Genomic DNA, 24,449 nt, shown 5'->3' with positions numbered 1-24,449 from the left:
CCCCTAGCTGGGAGGGGGCCAGGGACAATTACTCGATGCCGACACATCTTTCTAGCTAGTTTACACGCTGATGCTATGTTCTGTTTCATCCTAACGTCGTTGGTGCCAACGTCAATAACAATATCTCTGTACTCTCTATACTTGCCAGTTTTACTTGCCTGACATTTGCGTCAGAAGCCGGTCCTCTAACTCGGCTATCTTTCCCTGAAGATGATAGTTCTCTTACGTGTTGTAGCTACCACAATTACAGTGATAAGGCATTTTAATGATACTTAGCGTTGGGTGTTCAGGGGTGTCCAAAAAGAGTCCCAGTGTAGTAAAGTTGGGTAAGTGGTCAACAAATGAAAAATATGGCGTTGGTAAACTCTTAAAGTAGAATTTGACCAATTAGTTTATATAGAGTATTCGAAAAAAGTTTGGCAGGTAGCCAGGTAGGTAACAGTAGGCAGCGTAGAGCAGGTCAACAATCCCACAATGCAATTGGTAAGTCACTTCGTTTGCTTCGTCCCCATAAACCGGACAACCAACTATAATCGAAGCATTAGCAATTTTGTAAACCGTACACCCATATACAGAGATCTTAACTGAAATTCAACTCTACTGTTGTTTGCTCCTTGAGGTTTAAGGCTGGGTGTTTCTGTAAAAGCACTTTGTGGCAACTGCTGTGGTAAAAAGGGCTTTATAAATAATTTTGATTGATTGATTGATAGTTGTAATAAAATACATCCTTCTAATAGAGATGATGAAGTTGAACTTATTCTAGTATGTAATAGTTGGAAATTGATTATGATGTGATTTTGTTGTAGAAATTATTTTACTAATCTAAAAGGAATAAAACTGTAAACAGTCTTTTGGAGTCACCTACATCTCTAAAGGTGGTACAACAGGCTAATGACCAGTTAATATAAGTAATTGATAACTACATTAGATCGTTGGCTGAATTGTTAAGTAGTCACCAAGTGGTGATTATCACTTCCCTTAACAAAAGGAATCATGGATCTAAATTGAAGCCTATTCAGCTATTTGGAATGTGGCCAATGGGATGGGTGGAGTAAAATGCCAGGAACAATTGCAAATACACAGTGCCCCTTGATTATTTTGGCGCATAATCACTCTATAGACTCTCCTGAACATTTCCTACAATACATTCGCTGCGGCGTATTGAATAGTTTTTTTCTGTATGAGTCAATATGTATTTCATATCCATTGAGTTACATTGTGGCCAATGGTATAGGCAGAGTAAAATGCCAGCAACAATTGCAAATACACAGTGCCCCCTGATTTTTTCCCATATAATACCTCTATAGAGTCTCCTGAACATTTCCTACACTACATTTACTGCAGCGTATAGAATAGTTTTTTTCTGTACAGGGCAATATTAATTTCATATTCTTTGAGTTATGCCAATATGCCAATAGAATGTAGGATGGGTGGAGTAAAATGCCAGAAACAATTGCAAATACACAGTGCCCCTTGATATTTTTTGCCTATAATTACTCTACAATACAGAACATTTCCTACAATACATTTTTAAAATATACACTAAGTAAAGTGTCAAAATTGATACATTAAATATTATTAAAATCGCGTTTTACAGCAGATATGTATTTTGAAGGCAAAATCTGAAAACCGGAAGTCTTATTGTTGCTACGGAATCTCTAATGTTGCATCTCAGAGCAAAAGACATGGTCTACAGAGAGCTTCCAAAGCATCAGAGGGATCTCATTGTTGAAAGATATTAATCAGGAGAAGGGTACAAAAGAATTTCCAAAGCATTAGATATACCACGGAACACAGTGAAGACAGTCATCATCAAGTGGAGAAAATATGGCACAACAGAGACATTTTTTTTAAGCAATTTTCAATCAAAAATAGCTCAATAGCTCAGACCTACTAAAACATATATGGAAATACTTAACAGATATAGCTTCAGGGAAAGCTCTTCTACCTTCAACATCTTTCAGTTTGAATATTTTTTAATTTTGGAAATTATTACTCATTTATAAAACATCTATTCATGAATTATGTTCAATAGCTCAGACCCAATAAAATTAATATGGAAATAACCAACTGATATAACTTCAGGGACAGCTGCTCTACCATCAACATCCTTTAGTTTGGCTATATTAAAATGTTTTACATTATTACTAGTTTATAAAGCATTTTTCCATCAAAAATGCTTAATGGCTAAATTTGCCAATTTCTTTTTACATGGAAATAATCAACAGATATAGCTTCACCAAGAGCTGCTGTATCATCAACATACCCCCCATTCTTACAAAAGCCTAATCAAGGGGTATGTCATTTCACATTGTATACCTTGATGGTTTTTATCATGTACTGTCCATTAATTGCATTGAGAGACCAATTTCTGTATCATGATCAAAGTTATTTCCTATCCTGTTAATTAATTATCCTAATCAACAGTAAGAAATGAATGTGTGCGAACCTAGCCTACATTGACTGAAATGATCAAGGATGTAATCTTGAGTATACTGTAATTGATATTCTGTTACCAGTAAATGTTCTCCTGTATATCAAGAGATAGTGGAGAAGTATTTAGTGTTTAGTCTTGTGTGAAACTTAGTGAATAAATGTAAATGTGGGAGTGCCAATTTCTTTGTTTCATTGTTGGAGAAAACAAAGGAAGATGGCATTAGAATTTGATACCAGTTCTCCTGTGTTTTCCCACCTTTTGTAACACAGAATCAACATTTTTGTCAAAAGTATACAAAGCCCCCTGTAACCATAAGACTGAGAGTAACCCATCTTTCAGTTAGTGTATCTTCTGATTCTGACGTGCTGTTGACTTGCTCCTGTGCAACCAAATAAATTGACATAACCAACTGCTATCTACGTTTGAAGACTTTTGATTGTTAATCGTATTACAGAGAGGAATTTGTTGAGTTGCAACATATAGAACAATCTGACTTCACCAGGGTGTGTGATAGTTAGACGTGTATGTGCTTTTATAGACCTGCACAAGCCAGGTAAAAGTTATAAATTCTCCTCAATGTAGATAAACTATATAACAACATCTGTATAGGTCAATGGGATTAACATTTCAACCCAAAATGTATCTAAATAAAATGTTGACTTCAAATTAGAAGTTTTATTGGGACTGAAAATATCATATCTGGCCAAAATAAAGAATTTCCAGAGTAGGAAATTGATAATTTAGGTTTTTATTCAACAATTAATACAAATGTTCACATAAATATGATTAGGTTATAGTTAACAATTTATGCTTAACAGATTGAGAGCATCCCTAATTTTGAGAATCTCTGATACTGTAATTTAAATGGGAGGTTATCAGAATGATCTAGATAAGGTCTGCAGAACAACAGTAGGCAAAATAAAAATGAATCTGTATAAATCATAGGTAAGAGCTATAAGTTGCTTTTAAGTAAATGAATGCTCTGTCTTGGACACTCGGGTGAAGAGAGGGGCGGAGCTGTCAACTGATCACCACCTGGTGGTGAGCTGGATCCGATGGCGGGGGAGGAAGCTGGACAGACTCGGCAGGCCCAAGCGTACTGTAAGGGTCTGCTGGGAACGTCTGGCCGAGTCTCCTGTCAGAGAGATCTTTAACTCCCACCTCCGACAGAGCTTCGCCTGGATCCCGAGGGAGGCTGGAGATATTGAGTCCGAGTGGACCATGTTCTCCACCGCCATTGTCGAAGCGGCCGTTCGGAGCTGTGGACGTAAGGTCTCCGGTGCCTGTCGAGGCGGCAATCCCTGAACCCGGTGGTGGACACCGGAAGTAAGGGATGCCGTCAAGCTGAAGAAGGAGTCCTATCAGGCCTGGTTGGCTTGTGGGACTCCTGAGGCAGCTGACGGGTACCGACAGGCCAAGCGGACTGCAGCCCGGGTGGTTGTGGAGGCAAAAACTCGGGCCTGGGAGGAGTTCGGTGAGGCCATGGAGAAGGACTATCGGCTGGCCTCGAAGAGATTCTGGCAAACCGTCCGGCGCCTCAGGAGAGGGAAACAGTGCCCTACCAACGCTGTTTACAGTAGAGGTGGCCAGCTGTTGACCTCAACTGGGGATGTCGTCGGGCGGTGGAAGGAGTACTTCGAGGATTTCCTCAATCCCGCCGTCACATCTTCCATTGAGGAAGCAGAGGATGAGGGCTCAGAGGTGGACTCGTCCATCACCCGGGCTGAAGTCACTGAGGTGGTCAAGAAACTCCTCGGTGGCAAGGCACCGGGGGTGGATGAGATCCGCCCTGAGTACCTCAAGTCTCTGGATGTTGTGGGGCTGTCTTGGTTGACACGCCTGTGCAACATCGCGTGGCGGTCGGGGACAGTGCCTTTGGGATGGCAGACCGGGGTGGTGGTCCCTCTTTTTAAGAAGGGGGACCGGAGGGTGTGTTCCAACTACAGGGGGATCACACTTCTCAGCCTCCCCGGGAAAGTCTATGCCAGGGTTCTGGAGAGGAGAATACGGCCAATAGTAGAACCTCGGATTCAGGAGGAACAGTCTGGTTTTCGTCCGGGCCGTGGAACACTGGACCAGCTCTATACCCTCTACGGGGTGTTGGAGGGTTCATGGGAGTTTGCCCAACCAATCCACATGTGTTTTGTGGATTTGGAGAAGGCATTCGACTGTGTCCCTCGCGGCATCCTGTGGAGAGTGCTTCGGGAATATGGGGTCCTGGGTCCTTTGCTAAGGGCTGTCAGGTCCCTGTACGACCGAAGCAGGAGCTTGGTCCGCATTGCCGGCAGTAAGTCAGACTTGTTCCCAGTGCATGTTGGACTCCGGCAGGGCTGCCCTTTGTCACCGGTTCTGTTCATAATTTTTATGGACAGAATTTCTAGGCGCAGCCAGGGGCCGGAGGGTGTCAGGTTTGGGGACCACACGATTTCGTCTCTGCTCTTTGCGGATGATGTTGTCGTGTTGGCCTCTTCAAACCAGGACCTTCAGCATGCGCTGGGACGGTTTGCAGCCGAGTGTGAAGCGGTGGGGATGAGAATCAGTACCTCCAAATCTGAGGCCATGGTCCTCAGTCGGAAAAGGGTGGCTTGCTCACTTCAGGTTGGTGGAGAGTGCCTGCCTCAAGTGGAGGAGTTTAAGTATCTAGGGGTCTTGTTCACGAGTGAGGGAAGGATGGAACGGGAGATTGACAGACGGATCGGTGCAGCTTCTGCAGTAATGCGGTCGATGTATCGGTCTGTTGTGGTGAAGAAAGAGCTGAGCCGCAAGGCGAAGCTCTCGATTTACCGGTCAATCTACGTTCCTACTCTCACCTATGGTCATGAGCTTTGGGTCATGACCGAAAGGACAAGATCCCGGATACAGGCGGCCGAAATGAGCTTTCTCCGCAGGGTGGCTGGGCGTTCCCTTAGAGATAGGGTGAGAAGCTCGGTCACCCGGGAGGAGCTCGGAGTAGAGCCGCTGCTCCTCCACATCGAGAGGGGTCAGCTGAGGTGGCTTGGGCATCTGTTTCGGATGCCTCCGGAACGCCTTCCAGGGAAGGTGTTCCGGTCCCGTCCCACCGGGAGGAGACCCCGGGGAAGACCTAGGACACGCTGGAGGGACTATGTCTCCCGGCTGGCCTGGGAACGCCTCGGTGTCCCCCCGGAAGAGCTGGAGGAAGTGTCTGGGGAGAGGGAAGTCTGGGCATCCCTGCTTAGACTGCTGCCCCCGCGACCCGGCCCCGGATGAAGCGGAAGAAGATGATGATGATGATGATGAATGCTCTGTAAAGTTCTCAGAAGAGGTCACACAGTCAGTCACCATTCATATAAAATGATTGTAATTTCTCACAATCTATTACCCTACTTCCGTATTAGGCAAATAGCGTGTCTGTTAACAAAAAAGTTTGTTTGTCAAAATAAGCTATAAATTGCTTTCAAGTAAATGAATGTTCGGCAGAGTTCTCAGAGGAGTTTACAGTGTCAACATTCACATAAAATGAATGTAATTTCTCAATTGATTATACTGCCGAATTTGGCTATTTCAATAATACGTTTGTATGTTTGCTCGTTATAGATCAGCCTATAGATGTGTAGCCTCTAGATCACGGACAAGAGCAATGAATTGCTTTTAAATAAATTAATGAAACAATTTTAATTGTAACATAACCTTCGCATTCCTCAGAAGACGGAAACCCAAACACACATACAAGTCTGTTGATAGCCAGAGATATTTAATTACAAGTATGGTCCGATGTTTACAACCCGGGGATGCTGATAATGGTTGATCGCGTGGTGGAATTGAGCAAATATCGTCAGCGGGCTGCAAAACACGCGGCACCCCGGATTCCCGCGGCTATGGGTCCAACCGAGGTGAAATCAGTTTTATATTCCAGATTCAACAGACATTCACATTGGTTCCTCCAATAATATCATACCATATTGTGGAAAATATCTTTATTGATTTATCACTACTCAATCAATCAATGGAAAAACGTTTATTTCGGTATTTCTTCAATATCTTTTTCAAAGATTGTCTTAGGAACTTCAGACCTGATGTGTATTATTCTAAAAATAAGTGTCCTACTTGTTCAAGCTTTGTTTTGGTGGAAAACCCCTTTATTGATTTATTAATAATATTATTAATAATAAATCAATCAATGGAAACCCCTCTTATTCGGTATTTCTTCAATATCCTTTCCAATATTTGTCATAGCACCCTCAAACATGGTGAATATTATTCTCAACATATCTGGCCTACATGTTCAAACTTTGCTTTGGTGAAAAAGCCATTTTAGATTTATTTATCATCAATCAATCAAAGGAAACACATTTCTTCAATGTTTTTCATAGAATGTCATAGGAAAATCAAACTTGGTGCATATTTTTCTAAACATAGCTGGCTTACTTGTTCAAGCTTTGCTGTGAATCCTTTAGCGCACCTGGTTCTCATCCTCATCATTCCCCCCAGTATATATGTTCCCTCTGCTTCCCCTGTCTTTGTGTTTTATTGTCTCTCTGTAATGAAGATCATTGTTACGCTTCGCCATTTGCCATTATTAAACAAGAAAACACAACAAGATGTTCCGCTTCGTTCTCCTGCTCCTCCTTTCTCACTTGAAGCCATGACAGCCATTGATTTATTTATTATTAATAAATCAATAGTTTTTCCACCAAAACAAAGCTTGAATAAGTAATGCCACCTATTTCTAGAATAATATACACCAGGTTTGAATTTCCTATGACTATTATTGAAAAATATATTGAAGAAATACCGAAATAAAAGTTTTTCCCTTGATTTATTGAGTAGTGATAAATCAATAAAGATCTTTTTGACAATATGGTATATTATTATATAATTACCGGGTTTACTCTTTTACCTCGGTCCCTAAATCTGGAAGGGATCCTTAACGGAGGAACGAATGTGAATGTCTGTTGAATCTCGAATATAAAACTGATTTCACCAAGTTTATTATACACACCCTATTTTTACCTTGCAATGTGTTTTTTCCGAGCCTACCTTTGGGTATGTTTACATTCCATCTCCTTACAATGCGCAACTAAGAATGTAGACAAGTAAATATTCGATAATTAGGCTGCTAATGTGGAGACACGTAAAGCCTACATGGAAGCTCAATGTTTCGCAGTGTTCTCAGAAGTGGCTACGTTGTCACCACTCAAATAAAATGAATGTAATTTCTTACAATCGACTATACTTCCGTATTAGGCTAATATAATACGTTTGTATTGTTGGCTGTGACAGGACTAAGTATATTATTCAAAATTAGATTTATGCCTGCAGTGAGGCGTGTACAAACGCGCCTTCGCTATATTATGGGTATTTCATTGAGTGAGAGGTGCGCACGTTGACCGAGAGTCCTACACTAGATCAGGGAGGTTTAGGCACATTAGGGACAAAATGTGCCGTTGTTCACATTTATAGTACATATTTGAGTTGTTTATTTACTTGATTGCACATATCCGGTCACTGTGATACCCACAATATTTGTAAAAAATCAACTGTTAAGCAGATGTTTTCAATTGTAACAGTTTAGTTGGGACGTTGCAGTCCTAATCATAGCGTATTTAACCATCCTCGGTCCTAGATTGGGCAGACTTGCGTTCTATCTAGACCATTGTCTTTTTTGGTGCGATTGCTGTAGGTTAATCCAATATTGACGAAGAAGGAATTGTAATGACATTAATAATTGCAATATGGCAATACTGTCATAACAACAATTCCGTTTTGATAGGCCTATCTCATCCCACTATTTCGGGGGTGTTCCTCTTTAATTTTGCGGTATCCATACTGTATGCCTTCCTCTTTTGTTAGGGAGGTTGGGCCACAAGAGTAGTCTAGGCTACTGTGATTATTCAGACAGGAAGATTCCAGGTACTATAAAATAAATAGGCATAACAAAAAGCTTAACTTAACAACTGAGTTGGTTAGTTTGAAGACGACATGCAAGCGTTTCAAGCGCAGGATATACAGTTTTTTCACAAGCTGACGTCGGAAACAGAAATTCTGCAGAGGCCCTAACCGCGTCTCTTTGAGCAAGCAAACGACGCAAGTAACGGGAGACAGAGGCGCAAGGGCGAGGCGACGGCTGTATGCTATAGCATTGTTATCAGATGCGCAAACAGTCTGGAAACGTTCTAATAAAAGCAGCGGAAAGGGACGGCTGTTAAGTACTTTTTACGCAGTCACGCTACGCTACTCCAGACAACGCACCTCAAAATGATGTCACTTATAGACTTGAATGATGACCAGAGATGGGTGCCAACGCATGTAAATGTAACGGTCCTTCGTGCAAGGGGATTACGGACAAAGGGCAAGCACGGGAGCCGTTATGTTTACACCATCATTCAGGTTGGGAAGGAAAAGTACACCACCGGTTTGGTCGAGAAAGCGACTGTGCCGGAGTGGAATGAGGAATGCTGTTTCGAACTTCTTCCTGGAATATTGGAGGCTGGAGGTCGCAGTGCTTATCCGCCGGGGAGCGGTGATCTGGTCCTTACGGTAATGCACCGGGTGCTTATCGGGCTTGATGTGTTTCTTGGTCAAGCCGTCGTCCTCCTGGATAAAATCTTTCAAGATGGAATGTGCCCTAGAGATGAGTAGGTTACTTTCTATTAGTATGGTAATAAATGAAACCTATTTTAATTGATAACGTTCACATGCTGAATTGTTATAATGCACAAATTGTACTATTTTATGGCCATAGTACTCCAATAATAAGGTGACATTGTCTTCTTTACAATACTGCTGTGTAAGATTAGTGATGCTTGTTGCGAAGATACAGGCTTTCTCAGCTTGCATTTTATCCTACACTGTCATCGTGAGTTCGCACCCTTTGGTTTGAACTCTGTCATCTGCCATTCAGCTTAAAAATCCTTCATGTCATGTTGGCTATAAGAAATATTTGTTCTTGTTCTAAACAATGAAGAGTGCTGATTCAAACTCAAACCCTGCTTACAGTCATGGTACACCAGGGGTATGACCAAATCTTTTTACTGTTGTAATTGCAGTAAAGAAAGTTGAGAAAGGCAACACTACACTTCTGGCTTTAATTTTGCGTTCATGGAACTCTATAGGCAGTGAAACTCTCATCGAATAGCAATTGTTTGTTTTGCTCAAATACACATTGTTTCTGGTACACAGAAACCGCTATAGGGAACAGAAGCAGTGGCAAGATGGCCTAGATGGACTCTTTAGCATGTCATCGAAAACAGGTGTTGTTGGGGGGAAGACCCCACCCCGAGGCATTCTAAAAACCTGCTCTCAAACCAGGAGAAACACAACATTTGAGTTGCATTTGTTTGACGATTTTTGGCTAGTGCCTTGTTACATAATATTACTGTTGGCTGGCAGGCAGAACCGTTAACTTTCTTCTGTCTCCAAAGAAGCACTGTAGTCAAATCATGTCTCTTTTAGTCTGGATTTAAATGTATCCAGTTACAGTCTAAATACTTTGAATGGTGTTGACATTGCATGAAACAAATTACAGTTTTTTAAAGTTAATTATTATAATAAAATAATGTTGGTTACAGGTGCATTTATTTTACATGGAAGTGCATGAGTGGAATGCTGGGCATGGTTGAGGCCTGACAGTCTACCCTCACTGTGGTTCCAGATGGCTCAAACTGAACTCTAAGGCAGGCCGGAAGGAGAAGGAGCGTGGCGAGTTGCAGGTAACTGTCCAGTTTACCCGCAACAACATGACAGCCAGCATGTTTGACCTCACCATGAAGGACAAGCCCCGCTCTGCCTTTGGCAAGCTCAAGGACCGTGTAACAGGCAGGAAGAGGGGTGATGTGGAGTCTTCTTCAGCCATTGTGCCCGGCCGCTTTGCTGCTTTGTCGGGTTCCCTGGGGCAGCCATTCGGTGAGCAGGATGGAGGGTTGGAGGACACCGGGGACGCAGACATAGTCGAGGAGAAGAGGAACAAGATGAAGGATTTCTTTCTGGGGAAGGGAAAGTTGCGGAGGTCATCAGACACAAGGTCATGCTCTTCACTGGCCTCCGAGAGCAGCTTGTCTTCCATGGCCAGTGAGAGCCCCTGCCCCCCTCCTCTAGGCCTTGGTCTACTGGCAGACCCCCCTAGCTCCCCCATCTACAGCAGCAAGGTCAAAGTGGACACTGACAACAGAGAGACAGACCTAGCTAAAAAAGGTAAGCTTTCAGATGAGATGTGTTAGATTAAGGATTTGCTCAAATGTTGTCAAGATTTTTCATTTTAAATTGCCTTGTGTAATTGAGTTAACAATTATATTTAGATAACTAACACAATTTTGTCAACAGACACATTAACTCTTTTACTAGCTCTTCACAGCCTTTTGTTTATTTGTTCAGAACATGAATTCTTTATTTTCTATTTAACTATATGGTTGATTATTGTACTGCAACGTGGAAGGTGGAGCTAGTACACAATTTCGCTTCTCCTTTTATAGATGCTACAAACTGTTTATGTGATGAATAAAATTTCATTCAAGATTATATGCTGTGTTGCTGCCTTGGATACATATCCGACATGTAAAAAGCATTTACTGATTGATAATGTCAAGGATCTATCATCCTTTTAATTATGTTTTTGGGAAGACATGTCAGTATTAGTGTCGATCCATTTCTGGCCATTACTTTGACCCTATTCTTTTCCTCAGTGCTCACCACCACACAGTCTTCCCCAAAGATACTGACTCACAAGCGGGCCTTCAGCGACGAAGCAAGTAAAATTATCACTACTGCTGTTCCCCGGCCATCTCCTGCTGTGGAGTCCCTCAAGTGTCAGGGTATGACTGTCTCCCAATCCTCTCTGTGCATCAATGGAAGCCATGTCTACGGATCTGAGCCGATCGGTCCTAAGGGCTCATCTACCCTACCATCTAAGTTTGTCCTTCTTGAGAAGTGCTCTCCACTCTCTCGCTCGTTGCAGAACCTGACAAAGCGGAATGAGGACAAGGTTACTGTTGACGAGGGCCAGCGCTGGTCTTTAGACAAGGTTAAGAAAGAAGAGAAGGATGAGAAGAAAGCCGAACCTCCTGTCTCCAAAATTCAAAGCGCTCGAGTTGGGGATCGGCCGGTTCAGGCAACTGCCCCGATTCTATCTTCCTTTACTACAGTGGACTCAGCAGATAAAGGGAAGAAGTTTAGAAAGACATTATTCTCTGGAGGGAGAAGTGATTCTCTGCATGCTAAATCAGAGTTAAGCCAAGGTTCTCCACCCTCTGAGGGGAAACTGCGAGGCTGGTTTGGCTCCACTGACACCCAGAACAAGCCCAGGTGAGTTTCAGTTTCAGCTGTGTGAATCCACACTTGGGCTTTGTATGGTTTTGCCTTCCACCCCAAAGCACAGATTAGACATCAACATCTTTGGTGGATTTTATTGTCTTGTGTTTGTGCTGACTCTTGTTTCTTTAAAATCGAACTGTGTTCAGTTGAATAACATGTTACTAACATGTTAATAACATGTTACTCCAATTAAATAATTTTGCAGTATAACAGCCACATCTAATAGTTGTTCCTGAAATACCAAACTCAATACATCTCACTATCTTTCTCCTCCTCTTGCTTCAATAATTTGCTAAAAGCACATTAGCTTTTTTTGTTGCTGTTTTTATTACCCATTGTTGTTTTCCTTTTTGGCAACTATAGTATTTTCACATTGGAAAATATTTTATGCTAGTCCTCAAACAGACAATAGTTGGCAACAGGTTGTAATTTTTAAACATCTGGTTTGCCACTTTCTCTCTGTGTTTAAGAATGGCACACATTTTAAACTGATCAACAGGCTCAGAATTAACAAAGAGGACTGCTTGTGCCTTTCCTCCACAGGCTGCGAGTTTCTCCTAAGGTAGAAAGCGACTCAGACACCCCTCCTCCCCTCCCCCCTCGCTCACCTATCACCCCCCAGTGCTTGTCTCCCTCTGCTGGCTGTGCCTCACCCGACAGTGGCCATCCCACTAAACCCTTCAAACCCTCTTCCTCTCCGATCCCCAAACCCATCTCTCCCTCCAACCCCTTCCTCCCACGTATGCTGTCCAACCCCTTCTTTGAAGACCTCATTGCCGATCAGGCCATGATCAGGAGTTCTCCACCTTTTGCTTCTGGCACAGCTTTGCCTTCCACAGCTTTGCCTCCTGTCCCTAGTCCCACTAATGATACAAATGTGACAAGGAAAACTTCGGACTTGGGGCGAGAGCGCCCCAGGCCTGTAGCTAGGCAGGCATCGCTTCCTGCTTTACTTTCGAAAGCGGCTACGGCTAGCCCCCCTAATCCATTCAACTCTCAATTTATATCAGAAAGCAGGGGACGAGAATGGGATGAGTCCTTCGAAGCTTTTGCCTCCAGCAGACTAAACTCGCCAAAGGGTTCTCCTACTGATCACCCTTCAAAGGTGACACCAAGGGAAGCTCAAGTAAGATGCAGTCCTCCATATGAATGTTATACTATTCCACCTATTGAGGAGATGAGGATGGGTGAAGAAGAACCTCCACCGCTGCCTCCACGGAGGCCCATAATAAGGAATGTGCTGAACGAGAGATCTTCTGACAGCTGGTTGCACAGGGGTCAGGAGCTAGCTGTACAGAAAGAGGCATGTCTTCTGTCACAAACTGGCACAGCTTCCCTACAGCACACAAGAGAATGGGGGCACAAAAGACTCACACCAAGTCCACACTTGTACCTGAGCCCAAACAAAGACGTTGTCAGCTTTGACATGTCAGACTTTCATACTGAACTCTCACACCATTATGCCAACATGTGTCCAGACTCTCCTTCTCCATTTAAGTCTTCTGAAGAAGAGCTCCAGAAGTTTGTCTATGGATCCTTGCGAGATGAAGATGATAGTTGCAAAACAAAATTTATTGAGCAGGACTTGTGGCTGAAAGCAACTGAAAAGCATAAAATGCAGATTGCAAATGATTCAATACAATTGTTGGACTCAGACGATATGACACACACAACCAGTCACACTGTTAGAAAAGATGGCATTGTAAAGAATACTCTCGAACACAAAGACATATCTCTACCAATAATGCTTCTTGGTAGTGAAATGTCTGTTGCTGATCTATTGAATATGTCTTCTCCAAAAGACTCTCTTAAAACACAAGGCATATTTTCCTCTTCACCCGACCCCACATCTGACTCAGTTTACCCAGATAAGCCCCCAAAGTCCATAAACAACCAATATGAATTGGCTCCACTAACCTTACAAGATTTAAATAAAAATGTAACTAACTCAGATTTTAGTTTTATTGACTCAGCTTCTGATGCTTCTCCATCTCCATCTGAAACTGTGACAGTGCCTACCCTTAGAGGTTTAGGTGATGTTTTACCCCAACCTCCACAAGAATCTCCTTTGGTTATATATCATGAACAGTCAGAGGATCTGCAAACTTCTCAGAAGCTTAGTATCGTAGAACTCAACTCTGCCCCAATAGTGCATGATCCGGAATTGTCCCTGATTTGTCCAGAAAGTAGTCAAGAGGGAGGTTGTGAATTGAAAACATCCTGCGGAGAGTCTGCAAGCAATACAAAGAACAATGAAATGTTTACACCTGACAGTCTTAACATAGAGCTTGAATCTAAAGACATCACCAGAGAGACTGTAAACTTAAAAGACACACAATCTCTGCTGGTTGGAAATGGTTACCTTACAAAATCAAAGATAAAGATCTCAATGGTAGATCCTGCGTGTCATAACAGAATGTCTTCAGCTTTTCCTCAATTGGGAATGCATCAAGGCATTGTAAGCAATACATTAGTGAGTCTGCCACTGAACATACAAACCAAGCCTTTCAATGAGTCTTCACCAACGGGTGCCAGTTCACCTCGAAGTCTAAAAGAATTGATACACAAACACAAAAGCAATGGGGGTGATAAAAGCTCTGGCAAAGGATTAAGTGAGAACCCTATTAACCAACTGTGTTCTGGGCAAATAATCTCAGAGAGTGCGGATGAATCATTCTCATATAAACTGGATGAATCTCCCTTTTCTTCACCTTTATCTCCAGATAGAGAGACAACGCTGAAGGCAGCCAAATTATTTGTTTCCTCACAAATAATGACCACAAACAGTTCTACTCAGCCTATTCCAGAAGAACACTGCTTAGCTGGATTTTCCCCATCCAAACATGCAGGGATGATTAGATTTGAAGACCGTACCAAAGTATCCCCGAATGTGAGAAGCCCTTTGAGTGCCAGGTTAAGGCCTTGTGTATCGATGCATGCTTCCAACCCCTCCTCTGCCACCCACTCCCTGGTGACTGACACTAATGTTCTGGCTAAGCTAAACCGGACTCCCGGCCCAAATTCCATACCTCACTCATCAACCCTGAGGCCAAGTACCGGAGCCAGCGCCACTTTAGCTGTGGCCCCCTACACCTCTTCCTCCTTTGCCTCCTCCTCTTCCTCCTCCACTACTCCCCAGCCCTTGGTCGATGCACAGCACACACTTTTGCCTGAGGAGACACAGCCAGCTAGCAGCCTGCCCCGACAGGAGAGCAGGTGAGACTTCTCCTCACACTTAAGCTCTGATAGTGTACCGACTTGATTCCACTTAAGTAAGTGTCAGATTGGGTTGATAGTTTTGGAGTCAACAATGGGATGCAGGTTTTGGAAATAGTGGACATGCAAGCAGTTTACAAGCCATAACTGTTTGACACTGTTTGACACATTTCCTAGACTGTATTCTCACTCTCACAAATTAAACAAATTGATTTGCTTAATTTGCTTCTTTAAATGGAGGTCTTTTATGTTCCTTGACAAGTTTCACCTCCCCACAGACACCCATTAGTTAATAAACTGCAGGGCTTTGTTTTGGGAATTGCTTAATCTTTTACGTTGCACATCTAATTTCTGTGTTGTTAATTTGTCATACATATTTTTTGCTGATAGTTCCATCAAGGATTCCACAATCACGTTCATTACATTGAATACAAGCTTAAAATGTATGATTTGAAAAACTAAGGGAATTCTCTATGCTGCCATTTTGACAATTAGTAAATCTAAGTAAAATGGAAGTGCCTCCCTCCACTTTACGCCATTAGTTAAACTCTTATGACAAAAGTTTCCATAAGGATTTTGTCCCTGTAGAACCCTTTAAACAACTTTTTTTGATTCCAAGTAAAAAAAAATTATTTGCAGATAAAACCCTTTCCACAGTCATAGATCTCAGAATCAGAATCAGCTTTATTCGCCAGGTTTGTGTTATACATGGAACACAAAAGGGTTCTATCTGAAAACAAAAACAAAAAATGTGTGGATGGGAAGCTGTTTCCAGACCTGTACCTAGGGGAAACTTCACCCTGGAGCCAGTGATTATTGCTGAGGCATACCTGCTCTGTGCTATACTCAAATCAGTCTGTGTAAACACTTATCGCCCTCTTGCTAAAACCAGTTCTAAACAATTTATTGTCATGTATAGATCTTATTTGAGATCATGATATAATATAACCCAAAATCAACTCACAAATATGTAAGGCCACTCACATAAGTAATGCAAGCCACAAATCCGTAAAATGCAGTCAGTGCTTTGTGGCACAGAAGACCACATTAATTACCTTTAAATCAATCTGTAATGCACTTTATTTATATTTTTATGTGAATATTGATATGTATGCATATCAATGCATTTTCTCCACAGCCCCCACCCAGTGAAGCCTCTGACCACCACAGCCAGTCAGGGAGAAAAGAAAGAGGGTCGATCCGTTTTGGAGAAACTTAAGTCTTCCATCCACCCAGGCCGTACCGCTCAGCAGACACTGGCTGAGGCAGAAGCTGAGACTCAGAAGAAGATTGAGGTAATGAAGACTACAGCTTATACATGGGGATATTTTGCTCAATGTGTGAATGTGTACATTTTAGTCAAAATATGTTTTTTAAATTTGTGTTTTTCAGTTTGGAATAAAAAATAATCTAAAATAAAATATTCATAACAGAATGGCACAATCATAAAACTAAACATGGCAACAAAGAATTGTTTTTACTGACCCCTGTTCAAAAGTCCCTTAGTTCTTAATACTGTGTATTACCCCCTTTAGCATCAATGACAGCGTGTAGTCTTTTGTAATAGTTTTCTAGGAGGCAATTTGTGCAGGTGGTATAGCTGCCCATCTTGGCAAAATGCCTCCAGATCACGCAAAGTCTTTGGTTGTCTTGCATGAACCGCCCGTTTGAGATCTCCCCAGAGTGGCTCAATGATATTAAGGCCAGGAGACTGTGATGGCCACTTCAGAACCTTCACCTATTTCTGCTGTAACCACTGGAGGGTCAAATTGGCCTTTCTCAAGATTCCCTGTGCCTTTAGAGCTCACACACTCCCAAAACATCAGTGAGCCACCACCATGCTTCACAGTGGAGATGGTATTCTGTTCACTATAGGCCTTGTTGACCCCTCTCCAAACATGGCGTTTATGGTTGTGACCATAAAGCTCTATTTTGGTGTCGTCACTCCAAATTGCCAGAGGCTATGAGGCGTGTCAAAGTGTTGTCAGGCATATTGTAACCAGCTTTTTTTTGGCATTGGCGCAGTAAAGGGTTCTTTCTGGCAACTCGACCATGCAGCTCATTTTTGTTGAAGTATCGTAGTATTGTGCTCCTTCAAATAACCACACCATCTTTTTCCAGAGCAGCCTGTATTTCTCCTGAGGTTACCTGTGGGTTTTTCTTTGTATCCCGAACAACTCTTCTCGCTGTTTTGGCTGAAATCTTTCTTGGTCTACCTGACCTTGGCTTGATATCAAGAGATCCCTGAATTTTCCACTTCTTAATAAGTGATTGAACAGTCCTTTTCCATCTTTATAAAGTTCCTTTTGACAGTTCGTTTCTGCTCCCCATGGTTCAGTATCTAGCCTGCTCAGTGCATCCACGTGAGAGCTAACAAACTCATTGACTATTTATACACAGAAACAAATTGCACACAGGTGTGAGAAATTCACCTTTAATTGCCATTTTCACCTGTGTGTGTCACCTTGTGTGTCTGTAACAAGGCTAAACATTCAATGTTTAGCCTTTCAATCAAGGCCATTTGGGTGATTTCTGTTCTTTATGATTTAAAAAGGAGCCAAATAACTATGTGATAATAAATGGCGGCACATGATCACTATCCTTAAATAAAATACTTTTTTTGCATGATCAGTCATTTTTTCAAAATCAATGCCAAAATATCACAATTTCTTCCAGGGTATGCAAACTTTTGATCACAACTGTATACATGTAAGTGTAGTAGTGCCTATAAATGGATACAATAAAATGTGCTAATGTACATAGAAAGTGACCAGAGCATATGAAGTGTTCATGTGATCAATAGAACAATGTTGTTAGTTGAGAAGCCTTATGGTCAGGGGGAAAAAACTGTGAGTCTGAAAGTATGTGCCCTGATGCTCCGGTAACGTCTACCAGACAGCAGCAGTGTGAACAGACCATAGCTTGGATGGCTGTATTCATTTATGATGTTCCGTGCTTTCCTAAAGCATTGTGTATGGTAGACGCCCTGCACGGAAGGATATGGCAGCCGATGATGCGCTGCCCTGCCTTTGAATCAGCAGCTGCCATACCAGGCAGTAATGTAGTCTGGGAGGAAGCTCTCAATTGTGCACCTGTAAAAGTTGGTGAGAGTTTTTCCAGACTTGCTGAACTTCTTAAGTTTACTGAGGAAGTATAGGCATTTTTAGGCAGTTTTCACCGCCAAGTCTGCTTGCCTGGACCAGGTGAGGTCATCTTTGAGTCAGAAACTCTCCTCACTTCAGTTCCATCAAAGTGTATGGGGGCATGATCCCCGCTCTGCTGCTTCCTGAAGTGCACGATAATTTCCTTAATCTTGTATTGACAGAGAGGTTGTGGTCTTGGCACCATGTTGCCAAGTCACTTACCTCCTCTCTCTATTTGGTCTCATGATTGTTGGAGATCAGTGCAGAGGAGGTGAGGTTGCTCATTCCCACCACCTGGCGTCTGCTCGTCAGGAAGTCCAGGATCCAGTTGCAAATGGTGTTAAGACCCAGGGCCCTGAGCTTGGGAACGAGCATTTGTGGGTTCGATTACAGGCTCAATGTGGCCAGAAACAAAGAACTATCTTCTGAAACGCATCAGTCTATTCTCTGAGAAATGAAGGCCATTCCATAAGAGAAATTGCCAAGAACCTACAGATCTCGTACAATGCTGTGTACTACTCCCTTCACAGAACAGCCCAAACTGTCTCTAAGCTGAATAGAAAGAGGAGCGGGAGGCCCTGGTGCACAACTGAGCAAGTGGACAAATACATTAGCGTGTCTAGTATGAGAAACAGACACCTCACAGGTCCTCAACTGGCAGCTTCATTAAATAGTACCCTCAAAACATCACAATGTCAACAATGCAGAGGCAACTCTGGAATGCTGGACTTCTGGCAGAGGTACCAAGAAAAAGCTATATCTCAGACTGGCCAATAAAAAGCAAAGATTAAGATGGACAAAAGAACAAAGACACTGGACAGAGGAAGATTGGAAAAGTGTTATGGACAGATGAATCAAGGGTTTCAGGTGTTCAGATCACAAAGAACATTTGTGAGACACAGACCAAATGAAAAGATGCTGGAAGAGTGCTTGATGCCATCTGTCAAGCATGGTGGAGACAATGTGATTGTCTGGGGGTTCTATGGTGGAGGTAAAGTCAGAGATGTGTACAGGGTAAAAGGGACCTTGAAGAAGGAAGGCTATTACTCCATTCTTAAATGCTATGCCATACCCTGTGGATGGCACTTAATTGGAGCCAATTTCCTACAACAGGACAATGACCCAAACCACAGCTGTTTTATCTTTGTTTATTTGAAGGGAGTTGTGTGACATCCTGTTATTCTCACACACACAAGCACTCATTCCTGTTACTCAGTGCTCATTCCTGTTACCCAATGATCATTCCAGTTACTTAAATGTTGTTTATTAATAAAATAAATGTTAAGAATTTATTTTCCAATTATGTTTGGTCCACCATTTAAACAATTGTATGATAAATCATGATAGCTACTTCTACTGCTTTAGATGTCCGGATCCAGTCTGATAGGTGTTACAAAACCATCTAAGATTATTTCAGAATCAATTATTCTATTTACCAACCACATCTCAGTAAGTCATGTCAGACTGGCCTTATTTTTCTGTATTGTATATTACTATGTAGTATGCATAGATACACACTGCGTGCACAATTATTAGGCAAGTGAGTTTTCTGATCGTATCATTATTTCTATGCACATTTTCCAACTCCAAATCATGTAAACTTGAATGGTCATTGGATTGAATAATTTTCAGGTGATACTGATTTGTGTAATGAGGGAGGGTGTGGTGAAAGTGAATTACACCTTATATCAAGATGTGCATAATTATTAGGCAGCTTCATGACCTCAGGTAAAATTTAAGTGACACTGGAAAGTCATTTTTTTTAAATGCCTTTCAGATGAATGCAACACTCTTGAACTAGCTAAACTATTGATGCATGGCCACCAGACAATCTAATGTTTTGTTGTGAATAGTTAACCTGGGTGCAAAAAATGCATGGAGAACAAAAGACGCAAATTGACTGCAAAAGACTTGAGAAGAATTAAACGTGAAGCTACCAGGAACCCATTATCCTCCAGCGCCACCATATTCCAGAACTGCAACCTACCTGGAGTGTCCAGAAGTACAAGGTGTCAAGTGCTCGGAGACATGGCCACGGTCAAGAAGGGTGGATGAAGACCACCACTGAATAAGATTCACAAATTGAGGCGTATGGATTGGGCAAACAAATTCCTGAAGACTGATTTTTCAAAGGTTTTATGGACAGGTGACATGGGTGTGACTCTTGATGGACCAGATGGATTGGCCATGGCTGGATCACTAATGGACACGGCACCACTACGAGTCAGGCGCCAGCAAGGTGGAGGGATACTGGTATGGGGCTGCTATCATTAAGGATGAGGTAGTTGGACCTTTTTGGGTTGAAGATGGACTGAAACTGAACTCCCATACCTACTGCGAGTTTCTGGAAGATACTTTCTTCAAGCAGTGGTACAGAAAGTAGTCCTCAGCATTCAAAAAGGCCATGATCTTTATGCAGGACAATGCTCCATCACATGCATCCAAGTACTCCACTGTTGGCTAGCAAGTAACGGCCCGACAAATGACTCAAAGATGCCCGAATAATGATCTGGCCCCCTTCTTCATCTGACTTAAATCCTCTTTGAACATTTGTGGGCCCTTCTATAACATGAGATTTACTGTCAGGGAAGACAAGACACCTCTTTGAACGGCATTTGGGAGGCTGTGGTTGCTGCTTCAGCGAAGGTTGATCATGAACAGGTCAAGAAACTGACAGACTCCGTGCATGGCAGTTATTGAAAAGAAGGGTGGCTAAATTGGTCATTTAATAGACACAATATAGACACAATTTTTAATTAATTGTCATTTAGTGTTAATTATTTGTAACACTTTCTTACATTTTTTTGAATAATCAAGTGAGTTGGGGGAAACTATTTTTGTAATTTAGTTGCCTAATAATTTTGCACAGTAATTGTTGCCTAATAATTCTGCACACTTAAATATTTCCCTGAGAAAGATCAAAACTAACTTTTCCTTTGTTAAACATTCAGGTTTGAAGGTTCAATAATATTTTGGATTGACATAAAGCATTGTGATTGTTCAATAATAAAATAAATCTTGAGAAATACGATTTGCCTAATAATTGTGCACACAGAAAACAATGACATATTGTAGCAGGACAATATCTTTTTTTTTAACTCAAGGGATATTACATTTTTCTTTTTTTAATAAATCAGAAGTTCCAGTGCCCTCCTGTGTTCACCCAACGGGCAACGTCCTCATTCCGGCTCATACCGGCCTTCTCCTGGTGCATGCGCTCCAGGGTCCGGAACCTCCTTGGCTAGTGCGCCCTCGTGGGGGCGAGACGTTAACAGGACCGGCATGGCACAATATTCATTAACATATGATGGATGCATCATATACTGTATATACAGCAATACTAAAAGACACTAGACAGTACACTAGGCAGAACAGACACCACCGTTCAACATGACCACACCAGAACCCAATATATTATAATTCACAAAAGCGAAATAATCAAACCAAAAGAAACAATGTAGAGTCACATAGAAAATAACTTCCACAATTGTTTTTGGTCACATTCAGTTGCCTAATAGAAATTAATTTAGTCCCCCCTACTGATTAAATATGTTTTCCCATTGAATGGCATAGATCCAGTTATGCCAGATCTGTGATTACTTTATTGCAAGAGTGTATTCTAAACACATTCAGAATGGGCCTGTATTTTTCTTTCTAGGAAGCGTTAGCGGAAAGCTCTGCGCAGTATGAGCAGCTGACCAACATGGAGCTGATTTCCCTTCTGCTGCAGCAGGAGATGGATATGGAGGAGCAGCAGGCGGCCTCCAACCAGCAGTCAGCGCTGCTAGAGAAACACGAGGCGGAGCTAAAAAAGGTCAAAGCGCAGGTGCGCGACCTAGAAGACTATATCGATAAGCTGCTAGTGCAGATAATGGAGCAGACGCCCACTCTCCTTCAAGTGCGCTCGCGACACAAGTGACCACTAATGCAAGGGAGTGCATTTATAGTAAGTATAATACAGGGCATTGGTCACCAACAACCCTGGTCCTGGAGGGCTATTAACTAGGATGAACTGACTATTGCTTCTGCTCAGAACCTAGTATAGCATGTCAAACAAGGTGGGTTTGTTGTCAGTATATTTTACTGAATTAGCATTTATAGTGTGGGGTTTGAGCAAAAGCTGATGATTGCCTGGTGGGTAGAGCATCTGACAAGTAATTAAAAAAGGTTACCAGATATGTTTCCCCTTGTTGTCTGGGGGATTCTATGTCATACTCTCCCTGAGCAAGACAGTTAACGATCATTTCTCCCTGGGTTCACAGTGCCACCCCCCACTGTATTTATGCAAATTGTTGGGGTTAGGTAAATATCAGAAGTACAATTGCAGTTGGACCATGTGTGCAATTGATGACTAAATTAATGTCAAACTTTTACTTGCGTCATTTTTCCGGACCAGGGTTGATGACCATTGCACCAGGGGGCACCTGTAGTCCAAAACACTGACCCCCTAAAAAACTGTCACACAACCTTCCAGGTTTCACTGCTGATATCCTGCCCTCTTGGTATAAACAGAGCATAACCAGACATGCATGCTTGCTATTGCTCATATTTGGTAGCGTCAGGCCAAAAACAATAATTAGAAATGGCAATCATAGCAAATGGAATTGGTCACTTCACGCTTGCTATTTAGATTAAAGGAAAGTGACGCAGCTTTTGTTAACTGCAATGCATTGGAATTCCTATAAACCATTTATGAACGTTACGATTATGTTTTCCTTTTACACAAAGTGCAAAGTTAATTTAACATTCAGTGGTATAGATTGTTCTTACAAGATACGACATTATGTCAAGTTAAGAAAACATCTAAGTGTCTGAATGAGTTTGGTATGCACCCAATTTATTTTCATCTAAGCAAAACATTAAGTGCAAAAAAAGAGAATTACAGTCAGCTTCCATTTGTAAACCATGATCTTGAACCAGTGTCCTTTTTTATAAGTTATTTTTTAAAACTTTGAAATGTATATCTGAAAAAAAATATAAGAAAATATAAAAAAGATATAGAAATTACATTTCTGCTGCTGCTGTATGAAAAGCCGAATCTAACAAGCACTTTTACTCATGTTTTTCCTATTTAAAACATTTACAAAATTCAACATGATTCAACAAAATTATTACACATTTAAACATTCATTTAATCATGGATACATGTTGATGAATCCACAGCTTGGTTATTATTAACTATTCAAGGTTTAAGTATCTGTTTGCAATGAATAGTGACACAAATGATCATGATGTGGTAAGATGGGTGTTACAATTAATTGAAATTGCATTGATTTATGAAACATTTGCAATTTCTTCAATTTTTTTCATTTGCAAATTGAATGTATGCAATTACTTATGATAATTCACTTATTTTTTCCATTTTGGTTTCATTTGTGAAGCAAAATTAGTACAGCAATTCAAATCAGTACCATGATGCAAATGCTGTGATGCAAATACATGACCCCTGCACTGTACCATGCAAAATAAACTTGCTCAAAAGAAATTGCTCATTAAATGTATTTGTTTAAATTACTTGAAACCAATTGTGATTACAGTACACCTGTGCGTATACTTCGTGTTTGGAGAAAAGTAGTCTAAATTCTGTGATTCCAAGCTGCCCTTCTATTTGAAGCCCATATACATTTTGGGATGTGGATCGCTGACAATTTTAGGGTAGAACGGCACTTTGATCCCAAATTTTGAAATTATTTTGAATATTGGCATAATCAATGAATTACAAGGGTATCCATGACAAATGTGGTGAACACATTTAAAACACTAAGCACTAGCACATAATAGCAATAACAGATAATCACCCATTTTAAAATGGTAAGAAATGCTGCTGTCTTGATTTAAAAAAAGTTTTATCATTAAAATCCATAAAGAACTCTCTGGGCTGTGTGTGAGATTGATCATCTGAACCTTTCTGTGGGGGCTTCTGGGCATGATGAACATGATGGTGAATATGCTTCTGTGCAGCATAGGAATGCTGTGGAGTGTGGCATTCTCCATGATCATTATTTTTTTTTAAGCTTGGAGATGTGACGGCTGCTTCGCGTTTCGCTGCGTGCTCTCCCACTCCGGCGCTCCACACCACACACCTGTTTTCAGTTAGCCATTACGATGTCTATTTAGGTTCCTCACCTCATGGGATATTGTGTCTCTGTTGTTTGTGATCATGTGGTGCTGACCTTTTCGATATAGAAGAACGTGATTAATCATGTCTGTGTTGATTTGTTACTTTAGTTTTTTGACTCTCCAATACGCACTCGCTACCCTTGCACCTCACAGAATAACCCGTCCCCATAGAGGCCCGTCCCCATTGTTATTCATTCAGTTCGTTTGTTTGCGGTTTTTCATTTGGTTTTCCCTGTACTGTCTCGTTTGATATGAGTCAGGGTGGG

The 24,449-nt window shown here is 41.6% G+C and overlaps 1 protein-coding gene across 4 annotated transcripts; it reads left to right on the top strand.

Annotated features, from left to right (window-relative positions):
- The first annotated feature begins 7,349 nt into the window (after window positions 1–7,349).
- LOC105028281 (rab11 family-interacting protein 5) lies at window positions 7,350–23,555 on the top strand. 4 transcript variants are annotated; one of them, XM_010900907.4, is made up of 6 exons: window positions 7,350–9,033; window positions 10,050–10,588; window positions 11,077–11,695; window positions 12,248–14,920; window positions 16,059–16,215; window positions 21,201–21,829. In XM_010900907.4, the coding sequence occupies exons 1-6, from the start codon at window positions 8,654–8,656 to the stop codon at window positions 21,306–21,308; spliced, it is 4,476 nt and encodes a 1,491-aa protein (XP_010899209.2). In that variant the 5' UTR covers window positions 7,350–8,653; the 3' UTR covers window positions 21,309–21,829. The 4 variants fall into 4 exon arrangements, with proteins under 4 accessions (XP_010899209.2, XP_010899208.2, XP_010899210.2 ...); XM_010900906.5 differs by having other exon boundaries at window positions 7,351–9,033; window positions 21,722–23,555; XM_020044666.2 differs by having other exon boundaries at window positions 8,955–9,033; window positions 9,967–10,588; window positions 21,722–23,555.
- Window positions 23,556–24,449: the final 894 nt, after the last annotated feature.

The sequence above is a fragment of the Esox lucius genome, chromosome 4 (assembly GCF_011004845.1).
Source record: "Esox lucius isolate fEsoLuc1 chromosome 4, fEsoLuc1.pri, whole genome shotgun sequence".
Taxonomy (NCBI): Eukaryota; Metazoa; Chordata; class Actinopteri; order Esociformes; family Esocidae; genus Esox; species Esox lucius.
This window is presented reverse-complemented; position numbering and strand designations above follow the sequence as displayed.